The 12,391-nt window shown below is 37.1% G+C and overlaps 1 protein-coding gene across 12 annotated transcripts in view; it reads right to left on the bottom strand.

Annotated features, from left to right (window-relative positions):
- Positions 1-12,391, bottom strand: part of LOC117315693 (CUGBP Elav-like family member 4) — a 220,909-nt gene that overhangs the window by 41,491 nt on the left and 167,027 nt on the right. The window contains exon 1 of one of the 12 annotated variants that reach the window (XM_033870017.1): positions 8,601-8,933. The exons of the other annotated variants lie outside the window; for them this stretch is intronic. Within the exon in view, the coding sequence (XP_033725908.1) occupies positions 8,601-8,613 (13 nt within the window). The 5' untranslated portion in view covers positions 8,614-8,933. Of the gene's footprint in view, positions 1-8,600; positions 8,934-12,391 lie in introns of those variants that run through there. 12 annotated transcript variants of the gene reach the window in all.

The raw sequence follows: 12,391 nt of genomic DNA, 5'->3' as shown, positions 1-12,391 counted from the left end.
ATGGGTCCGGTGAAATGTAACATACATTCATTGTTGAGCTATATGGTTCTAGTTTATGTAGCAGACCTGCCTCAGAGAGTGTAGTTTATCAAGATTTGAGAATGTGCACGCTCGATTCATTACAAATAGTTCGTGGTATTCTGTCTGATATCATGACTAGAATTTAAGGAGTCGATCTAGAAAGCAGATAAATTATTCTATATACTTCAAAACGCATTAAAAAGTCTACATTGAAATTATTTTAATTTATTCACATACCATCCCGTTTGCTATCTAGATAAATATTTTATAGGGCCGGGGAACACCAACGTCTCGCGTAACGCAAGAGGAAAACTGTTATGATTACTGTAAACGCACATATTTTAGCGGTAATCTTATCTTAGCGGTTTTCCAGCTGGAAGAATTTCGCTGAATTTTGATGGCGCTAATGTTAACTTAATTAGAATTTTTTATATGGCCAGCACTGTGGGTACGCCAATTTATCATTCCTCTGACTCGTTTTAATTCGGTTTTGCGCTGAAATTTGTGCACACTAAAATAAGTACGTTTTCGGTATTATGTATAAATTCGTGTAGCTGATGTTGATATCCTCAATTCAGATCGGCAATAAAGCTTTCATTCAAAAGGAATTCAATTAAACAACATTTTTAAATGTCATAATAATGTTTTAACCAATACGGTACTGTAAATCACATGTATTTCGCGGGGTTTATTTTCGCGGTTATAAGCGAGGAGAATCAATTGCTAATTCAAATCCATCACGATTATTTGTACGAAAATAACACCTTCGGGTGACGGCTAAGCTATCGGTTATCTAATAGGACATTACTAGCAAATTTTGAGTCATTTCTACTTCAGTGGTAACGAAATAATATGTTCGCGAATGTGTCTGAAAAGTTAAGCTCGCGAAAACAGAGTACAAATTATCGCAAAGAATTTGAATTTACAATTGACTCTCTTCGCTTATAAACTCCGAAAATAATGTAATTTACGTAGTTTTGAAAGGTGATATGACATGCCGTGTACCTTTTTTGTAATCCTTGTACAATATATATAGTAGTCTATCATCCACACAAGCTTTATCGCCGAGTCAATTTGCAGAGAAATTATAAAGGCGATGAGGATCGTTAAATGCCGATTTCATATTGGAATAAAATGTGTTGAAATTGAAGTTAATCAATAAAAAACGACAATAAAAGCTATCAATATATGAATTTACGAAGTATATGCACATTCGCCGCTGGAGTTTTACGTCTCAAATATTGACGAGTCGTTTAACGCATTATACTTGTCTAGACGGATTTAATGCACATTTGAGATACAGCTGTCATATATCTACATTATACATATCGATGGATCTCTTAGTTCGTAGATTTATCTAGGATAATAATGGCGGTTTACACAGGTTATATTTGTCTGTACAATTTTTTAATGTATAGCATTATCCCATTACATCACATTTTATACGTTTCTATGAATCATCGGTCATATCGATTATGCCTTTTCTCATAGATTTATTTTGCTGCGGAGTAAGAGATATTTTGATCACCAATACACAAAAGGGCATAACAAGATAGGTGTCATTTAGACTTGTGAAAACATGAAAACAATAAACATCAGTGAAAACAATAAGATACCACGTGAGCCCGTACACCTCGTAAAATATCCCGGAAACCAATGTTAAAAGAATTGTCATTGAATGATCAGAGTCATTATGATGTTTGACATCTACATCGGATTTAATCAAACATTTCAGAGACTGAGAAATCAACTCTGAGAGATCTGGGTCATTCTGACGTTTGACTTCTTTGCCTGATTTAATAAAACATCTCAGAGACTGAAAAAATCAATCTAACGATATGAATCATTCTCAGGGTTGAATTCTAAAACGAATTTAATCAAACATTTCAGACACTTCGTCGTATTTAATCAACGATTTCGGAGTCTGAGGAATAAAGGAATCCCGTTTACCTGTATTCTAACTGTTTGTGTTTAAAATCAGAGATGGCGCTGTTGCGACAGCGAAGCCGTCCCTAGAAATGAACATTTGACATCGAGTTCGAGCGGACGTTTACACACAATCCGAGGATGTCTGGAGAAACAGACGGCATTCCTAGAAAAAAAATGCACGACAACAACAACAAATTGTCCACGTGTCTATGGAAGACTGGAGAGAGCATGAACGCGGCAATCGAAGAATTATATACAAGGAAATTAAATGTATTCTACTGGCGCTTCACCACCCGAACAAAACGTTCGGCGGATCCCAAAGATGTAAATTGTAAGCAGCCTTCCAATTGGTCATTATTAAAATTCATATCATCTAACTGGGTGTATATTTCTCGTATAATCACCGTTGTAATGATATTACAAGGGATATAATGAGCATGGCTATAACTCGAAATGAATCTTCCGACCCTAAGTACCATACAACATTATAATGAATCGCTATTTAAAAACTCGCCAAAACGAGGCTGACATACCGTGCTACTGTACTGTATAAACTTCTAATGACGTACGCCGAGCCTTGATGAGACAGCAGAAACTCAAATGTACAGCAACGCGCCACGCCCCCTGCCACGCCCCCTTCCGAAATTCCTTTTCGATGTTTGTCCTCAAAGACACACTATGTTTTATGGAACAAGCGCTCGTTGCAGTTGCCGTATGTTCTAGATCTTTGTGTTGTTACTGCGAGTTTGGCTTCTCTTCTGGTATCACAATCCATGTGTCATGACTATTGTACCGAAATATGTGTTCGCATGATATCGTACGTGTAATCGTCTGGTTATTTGATGAAATATGGAGAGTCTTTCGTATATATACACAAATCATATAGCGCGAAAATATATTTTCATCATGACTGACAGCGCGAAAATATCTACACCGCGAACAGTTTGGAGGCTTACTAAGCGAACATTCCAACGCGCGAAAATATCCACTTTTACAGTATACATTTTAAATCAACTACTAGCGTATTAATCATTCAATACATTTCCAGACAATATCGTTTCAAAGTAAACGCATCAAAAACAAATTCAATGTAGTCACCTTAAAAATTTGGTTTATTTGGTTTAACATCCTAATTAACAGCCAGGGTCATTTAAGGACGTGCCAGGTTTTGGAGGTGGAGGAAAGCCGGAGTACCCGTAGAAAAAAACACCGACCTACGGTCTGTTAATGGCAATTGCACCACGGTTTCGAACTCGCGACCCAGAGGTGGTGGGCTTGTGATAAGATATTATTCCTGCAAACACGCAGTCAAAATAGAAGAGAGGATTGTGTGTGTGTGCGTGTGTTACTGTTCTTGGCCTTCGTTGACTGACAACGATGATTCAGTGCACTTGTCTTCATAAATCGCGTTGGTACAGAAACCTTTGGGCGCGCTCAGAATTTTCCGGATCCGATGTTCCGTTGATGGTTTTTTATTGTATAATGCCAGAGAGGTGAGTAGTCCTGTGTTGTTACATTACATACATGTTTTGTTTTTGTTGAGATAATATGATCATATAGACACACATGCAACGAAAAGGTTGGTAATATGCTATTTAAACGGGATCTCGTCTTAACCACGTGACATTTTCCCTATTGTTTAAATTCGCCGTAACGTGATGTCTCAACCTAATCAATGATATTGTGTACAGTAATAGATAAACAACATAACAGAAAACATTATCATCGTAAACACATCATTTTCGCCTGAATTAGCTACGGTCATTTATGATTCAAGACACTGCATATGATTCTCGGATTTTTCACGCGCGAGTGTCCATCTTTCAACAAAGGTTTCCCTGACCCCAAACCAGCTGTAATTGACCTTTGACCATGTCACGTGAGTCTGATTAACTTAATTCCGATCTGGAGAGCCTCGTTTAGAGTTACTATTGGCCACGTCCAGCGAGAGTCTCTGGACACTTTATAGGCCTGGCTCCTACATTTACTGTTTTATTATATAACACTTTGCCTAATCAACCATGTCTATAATAGCATTTGTATTTAATGACTAGCAATAGTGCGTCCTATCAAGCGATTATCAGAAAGCATAATGGCCTATCATGGAATGTCGCAATCCCTGTGAGACATGTACACATCCAAGGAAACCAGAATGGCCGACTTTATTTCTTGACATAAGGTTCCATTTGCCAAGGTCAAATCGAAGATGATGACGTCTAGCTACATAGTCCATTCCCAAGTGAATGACCTTGTACCGCCAGACAATCAGTCTTTATTTAGAACGAATGGTAAAAACGACAAATAGGTAGCGAAGCATCAATTCAAAACTTCGTCCTAGTAATCGAGGTTCCGAAAGTGTTTCGCTGTATGATGGTATGTATTAGATACTAGAATGACATGATTTAACCCAGAGAAGACAATTGACCTACCAAATTAGCATATATATTACTTGGATGTAGACAGGTATAGCAACTAAGTACGGAAGGTCAATGATGACGAATGGTACCGTAATACTCCGCCTCCGTGGCCTCTAGACAGGAGCAAAACCAAAATAGAAGCAATAATTATTAGGTTTGGGAGAATAAAATTCTAGACAATGACCACAAATGGTCTTATACAAAAGTCGACCGCGGGGAAAGGTATAAAATATACATGGAGAATTCCGTTCTATACAGCTACGTATGGAATAGTTCTGACGCCGTAGCCATTAGATACACGTATAAATAAAACGAAAGCGTCTCAGAAACGTAGAGCAAAGGGCCGATTTGTAGTGACTAAATTTGATCAGGACCGCGCTTCTCGCAGCGACAAAAGAAACGTCGAGACGTCTTTTAGGAACAAGGAGAAATTATTTGGAAGCCGGCGGACTGCGTGACAGGCAATCGTCTATGTATAGTAGGGAAGCGTCTCAGTGACGCAGATTAGACTTGCTTTTTGAAACAGTTTATTTTTCCAAGCACGATACTAGTGTTAGTGTGTCAGATGATAAAGCGTTTTAGGGACGCTGACTAGATATATGGTTTTAACTATTTCCATTTAACCATGAGTGATAGTAGCGTGTGGATATACGATAGGAAAGCGTTTTAGTAACGCAGACTACATGTGTGATTTGTAACTGTTTCCATTTAACCATGAGTAATAGCATTGTGTCGATATATACCAAAAAAGCGTCCCTAGTTACGCAGGACGAAAGCCTCGTATGACAGTTTACATCAATACATACCAGTGGTAGATTTTTTTATCATTATGATGTACGCCCCATGAATCAAACAAGAAAACCGTATACCTTCCAGTCCTCCCATACGTCTATACCTTTTCAAATCTATATGCCAAATAGGGATATCAGCTAAGATATTAAATTGTATGATATTGGCTTTTCAAATACGATAAACAGATCTAGATGTTATTAAAGGTGATAGCACGCGTAATATCTACAAAGGAAATCCATTGAATTTGACAATTATGAAAAGGTTTCCATCGCAGTTGAAGAGTATGTTTTAAACTAGCTCAAATATTGACATCTTATCTGATACATCCTAAAGGAAGATAAACCATGAATGGACAACACACCTTAACAGAGGCACGTGTACATTGAGCGATGCATTAAGAAACTGCTATAACCTAGGGGTATATTATCACATTTGTAATGTTAGAGAATGCTATGACAATAGATACATTTATATTTTAGAGCTGAATTCGATCGATATTGTCCAATACACAAAACCTAGGGGTATATTATCACATTTGTAATTTTAGAGATTGCTATGACAATAGATACATTTATATTTTAGAGCTGAATTCGATCGATATTGTCCAATACACAAAACCTAGGGGTATATTATCACATTTGAAATGTTAGAGAATGCTATGACAATAGATACATTTATATTTTAGAGCTGAATTCGATCGATATTGTCCAATACACAAAACCTAGGGGTATATTATCACATTTGAAATTTTAGAGAATGGTATGACAATAGATACGTTCATATTTGAGTGCTGAATTCGATCGATATTGACAAATACACAAAACCTAGGGGTATATTATCACATTTGTAATTTTAGAGATTGCTATGACAATAGATAAATTTATATTTTAGAGCTGAATTCGATCGATTGTCCAATACACAATGTCAGTGTCGCGAATGGGCACGTCGGGGGAACATCCGCACACTGCACACCGGGAATTACAATCGTCTAATTTAGTTGATTTTTACCATGTAGAAATCGATAGACATTTCCAGAACAGACAACGGGACATTGAGGCACCGAACAGAACCGACGGGACATTATTTGAAGAGGATCAAAGAGAATGACAGTATTGTAGCCTCCCATAACAGCATCGCCTGGTTTTAAATCTGACAATCTATTGACGATAAACAACAACAACCCCCCCGCGAACTCTTGGAAATACATTGACAGAAGACAGAATATTGTATAGTTCGTTGGGTAAAGCTGTATATCCCCTACAGTCCTTGGTTTGGGTAGCGGGTGGTGTTATACCATTCTTTCCATAACAAGACGTATTTCTAAAACCATTATAAGAGCATTTTGGTGACATTTCTTTAAAATAAAATGTCACGTGATGTCCTCGTTTCTGAAAGATTGGCAGGAATCATAATTGATTGCGGATTCCGCGATCTGGTTTAATATGACGTCATTGATTGGTAGAATTGAAGTAGGTGGATGATTAGGTTTGACTCGCAGATAAAATGGATCCATGTCGCATTGATTTCCTACCGGCTTCCAGGTAGATTGATTAACGTGGAACTACATACACGTATGACGTTTATAATTGCTCTTGACCAACATTAACAGGTTGGTCAATATACATGTGGTCAGTTTGGTCAGATACTTCCGACATGTGGTCAGTTTGGTCAGAGACTTCGGACATGTGGTCAGTTTCGGAGATTTAGGTGAAGACAAACGTCCAAATCAATATCTGTCCATTCATATGTGTTACAACATGACCCGTTTTTGATTGAACTCTTTAGATGTCAATTTTGTTTCTGGTGAGAGGTTTTTGTTTCAAAATTGAATATTTGAAAGAACCAGCTTAATATTCAAACTTCACGTTTATTTGTCTCTTGTCTGTTAACGTCATCCGATATAGCAGAGAAAAAAAGCTCAGTGGAGAGACAAGCTGACTAAATTAAGATTTTGAACGGAGTAGAAACAGATGGTTCGTTTCACTTTCAACCTCCCTCACCCCCCCCCCCCCCCCCCCCCCCCCTCCTCCTCACCCCTCCCCTGTTTTCCCTCCCCCTCCACACACATGCTTCTCATACTCATAGCTCTATTTGCTATTTGCCTTTACACGACATTTTGCAGTATAGATCGGTATAAACAGTGAATTATCTTCATTTAAACACACACAAAAACAAAAACATAAAAAACAACGAAGTCAAATTTTCCTCAATCTATCCCAACATTCAAAAAAATCATGACAGCACTTTTACCATTTCCCGAGCAGGTCATACACTGCGTCTAGAGAAAATATCAGAATGGCGGGTTAATGCAGTTTTGTCAACGATCGCCATCGCTTTACTAGATTAGTGCTCGGTATCGTAATTCTATCCTACCCAAACAGTAGCCCGCGGAGGCATGCCATTAGCCTCCCGACAAAGCTATCTTCACTTGTCTCTAATCTATAGAACTGACCCTTTGTGCCCACGAGATAAACACGTTTGAATTTCAAATATGAAAAAAATAGCTGAATGCACAGGAAACTAGAGACGAATTCTACAATAGCTATTCAATAAGTGTAAAGAACCCTTCACAAAGACTTAACAACTCCGCCCAGACTCTGAAAACTGGTCGCTTTGTGTTCGGTATAGTTTTAGGGGATTTGTGAAACAACCCTTTCCCCATGGAAACAAATTCACGACTTTTGTCACGTGATAATGACCGCCGAAGTTAGCATAGGTCAATAAAGTCTGATTTTGGTCAATTTATAGCGCGCCGTGACGGTCAGAATATCCGGTTTGGTGAACTGTCCACCTGCTCATAGCCATCAACTTTCATTCGAAATCAACACTGAAAAGTTTGGTTCGCTAAATTCTGTATTTTGTAGTTCAATAAATGCCAGTATTTATCAAGTCACCCCGGCACAGTAAAATCTACAGCAGATTACTGCCTCTATATTTTTTATTTCCCTTTCAGAAAATATTTCCATAATCAATTGATGAAATCAACAACAACATTTGTCATTACACCTCAAGAATAACACCATGCGATATTCTCCAGAAACTCTATCTACAGGCACATACTACTTTGGAATACTATATTTTTTTCTTCATTACAATTATGTGTGCGGTTATTTGTTTTTATTTTTGTCATTCGGAAAAAGTTAAAGTGAAATGAAAAGAAAGCACAAAAAATGCACAACGGTGAAACATGACAATTTGGCATTTTTGATTTTTTTTTAAATGTTGATTTCAATATGATTATATATCAAGATTTAATAGATATATAGTTTTATAATCCTACAAATAAATATTAATATTTTTAAGGCAAGTAAGTACATGTGATTCTGTTTTTTATAACATGAGGTTGTACGAGTGAAAACAAATAGATGTTACATCTTTATCTTGTTTATGTTTATGATGCTTAATATTTTGATAAATGAAATAAAATAAATATGTACATACCTCCGGCGACCATAGTTTCCTCGAACAGGGTAAAATCACAGCGGGTTAAAAACGTCACTCAAAAGATTTTGTATACAAAAAAAATTGTCACTTTTTTCAAATATTTTTTTTTTTTTTTTTTACAAAATATAAAATATATAATATCTCTTTAACATGTATAACGTAAGTAAGTCTGTTCGGTGAGTTCTGAATAACACTAATATATATATTAAGATATCACTACAGAGTTACAACACCAACCACAACGAGAGCACAGTCACTAGCAGTCTTCCCTGTGTTCACCTTATATACCCGCCGAGATAGCTCCATCCATCAGAAAATTAATGAAAACCCTCCAACCGGGTTTAGCAAGCCCGACTACGAGTATTCCATTAGATTTCTTTGTTTACGCTGTGATCCTACTCGCGGCGCAGTCCAATGACTGCGATCTACGCTAAACACAAAGAAATACTTAACACCCCTCTCGATTCCAATTCAGTGGACTCGCCCGTATCGGAAAACAGATTCAGAACGGTAGAACTAACCAATGGGATTCGTTTGTTTCAGTATACACTGTTCTATATTTAATCGCGAAGTGCTGGGTAAAAATCAATCAAGCGGACAGAGCTTTTTTATTCTTTTGAAAGGTTAACCAGAATTTGTTCCAAATGTGTAAAATGTTCACTCTTGTTGTTTCGTGGGGTGTGTAAGCGGTCCCTTTGAAGGGCCCGGCCCCCGAAATACAGGGCAGATGGGATTCGACTGGCCCCAAACTATTTGAAGTATTCTCCATCTGTCAGCAGTCCATTCGTCTAGCGGTACATACTTGACAGAATGAACACACCTGTCGTAACCAAATCAACGTGTCCATGGCAACCAGGTGCAAAAACCTTTGTTCTGAATAAATCAATGTCGTTGCCGGGCTGAACATCGTATACCAAACAACAATGTACGAATCATTCTAATTACGTAGTCCGTTTTTCTTTTCCGTAATAAAATATTCATAACAATAAATAGAATATTTTATCATTGTGTAAAAACACCCGTCTGTAAACGAATTAAATTGGTCTTTTTTACCTGTCCAGGTAATGTTTACCGTGAGAATTAGTGCAGATACATAATTAAATTGTTTGTCTGATCATAAATCCAGGGTAGTAGTGAAAGGGACCAAAAATTCATTGCTTGCTATTTCCAATAATTGGCATATTTTGATAAAAAAAATCACTATTAACATTTATTTTTGTATAACACATTATTGAATTAGCACGGACATTTATCAGACAACATCTACATGAAAGATTGAACAGTAACTTATCTATAATATGACAATCTATTGAATTAGGTCTTTATTAATTATAGTGAGGAAGAAATTGACGTTATTTACATATTTAGTTCTTAACCAATGCATAAAGAGAGGAAGGGACTTATATTATTTAACGTTAATTAGTATTATCTTTAATTATCCCCTGGCTGTTCCCTCACGATAGACGGCGCTGTAACACTGGAACTGGCTCCCTAGGGAGCACACAGGATGAAGTGTGTGTTATGAGGACAGAACTTTCTATTATCAGTATTTAATTCCGATAAAATTCAAGAAAATTAAATAATGAATACAACATTCACGCAAGAGGTCTTTATCATACACCCACTTAAATAGAATAGCATCAAAAATATATAACATACATGTTTCTGATAACATGCTTAGTATGGCACCTGGCATAGATTGGACTCAAATTGTCGAATACTTTTTAAAGCAGTTTTCTTCTTCTTCTTTTTTTACATTATATTTTCCCTGAATGGGTGGATTGGGGTTTGGTAGGGGTGGGGGTGGAAGGTGGAGTGTAGGGGGTGGTATAAACTTAAAATAGATCGTCTACATAAGCAAACTTACTGTTTCTTGGTGTAAACATCAGAAATGCATTGTTAATATTCTGTATATGATGTGTGACACTTTAATAAAAAAATTTAAATTAAAAAAATACCCATTATAAGGAGTAAGGTCTATAACGAAACTTATTTCAAAATGTATATCTTATAGACATGGAACGTTTTTTTTATGAAGGTTAGCCAGAGGCTCCGGGCTTATGAATGATTCGTCATAGGGAATGCGGCTTACAGAGACGAATCTTATTCTGGAAGATTTTGGCCTAAATGTTAAAATCTGATTCAGATGTATCGGGCTACATGTGTCTCATTATCAGGGATAATGCTTGTGTTAAGCCGATCCAGGGAGGCCGAGGTCAGATTTCCACAGAGTGGACAGAATCGATCAATATTGATTTTTGTCTTGGTGTGGTCAGTGTCAATATCAATACGTAACGTTATGATTACGATTGATTGGGTCAGGTCGATTGAAACGTCAGAATCTGTACACAAAGTCAGGGTGATGACCTTTGTCAGTGTCAATTCCTGACGTGACGTCATAATTAGGATCGAGTTTAATAAGCTTGATTAAAATGTCAGAATATCTAAATAGGATGTGCATCATGTAGATTATATCACCATCGTGACCATCAATTAACAACTTGACCATTATAATTGGACCAATATAAGTCAGGGAAAACTACGTCACCAAAGCTTACACGTATTTGTGTGTTCTGTATAAGTATTTTCGTCCTTGAATAAATCATTTTCCAGATCATTAAAAGATAAAATTTAAATTATCAACATGTTATTAACATGTTGGTGTGTATTTTGATTCCAATTTATTTTAATTAATTATAACTTAAACAAAGACCGCTCTCTACATTAACCATAGTCCTGTGTGGAGCTCTTCTGAAGCGGAGGTACATATCACAGTGTAGCAAACATCATTAAACCCGGAGTTTTATGTAACGATAATATCTTAGTTAGCCTCTATATAGATTCATTTAAAAGTTCCATTTGAAGCTGACATTATTCTGAGATTTAAAAGTAATTAAAACGCCGCTGGCAAGTAGGGCGTCTGGTGAATGTCCATCGTCAGTTGAGGCGATAACCACTGACCATTGTTACGTCATCGGGAGAATCGTCAGCGCTATGGCATCGTTCACCTGTCAAATTAACCAAACGTTGGCGGTGAAGAGTCGACCATGTTAGCGGGAGATGATCTAACTCCGTCTTTTGTTGACCAGAGAATGAATTGACCACGCGCCACCCGTTGACCACTGGCAGTCTGAGGTGTTGGTAACCCTGCAGGACACCTGTTTGTCCATTAGCGTAATTACAGGTGGGTAAGCACGCTTACCTGTGTCAACAAAAGTCTCGTCAAATCAACATCGCCACACGCGCCATTTAGCACCCAAACTCGTATGTCAATAAGCAATAGATTACTCGCTGTAGTGGCAAAGTACTTAAGCTTATGTACACAAACTCGAGTGTCACAAAAATAGACATTGCTGAACCGGAAAAGAACAATAAGATGAAAGCAATATTATGTCTCGACGATTTTGATAATTGACCGGCCCTTTTGAATATTTTCAATTGTCTATTAACAGCACACGTGCCGTACGGAACACTTTCGCGACTTACCGATTGATAGTTTCGAGATGTCTGATTCAAACGTAAGACTATGTGCCTTCCTTAGGGACGTATACATTTTGACAAAAGTAGTGCACTGTTTCAAAAAAGTGGAATTTCAACATAAAATCAGTTTCCAAGGTGATTTTCATAAATTATATAATGCACAAGGATGAAAATAAAAAAAATGGTAATATTTCTCAACGTTTTTGTTCGCGCTTTCGTTCTTTCTTTCATTCGTTCGCTATATTTTTCTGAACTTAATTCATTCACTCATTCATTTGTTCGTTCTACAAAACTTCATCTGTCCCTTC

Source organism: Pecten maximus, chromosome 17 (genome assembly GCF_902652985.1).
Source record: "Pecten maximus chromosome 17, xPecMax1.1, whole genome shotgun sequence".
Classification (NCBI taxonomy): Eukaryota; Metazoa; Mollusca; class Bivalvia; order Pectinida; family Pectinidae; genus Pecten; species Pecten maximus.
Note: the sequence above shows the minus strand (reverse complement) of the source record. Positions and strands in the feature narration are given on the sequence as shown.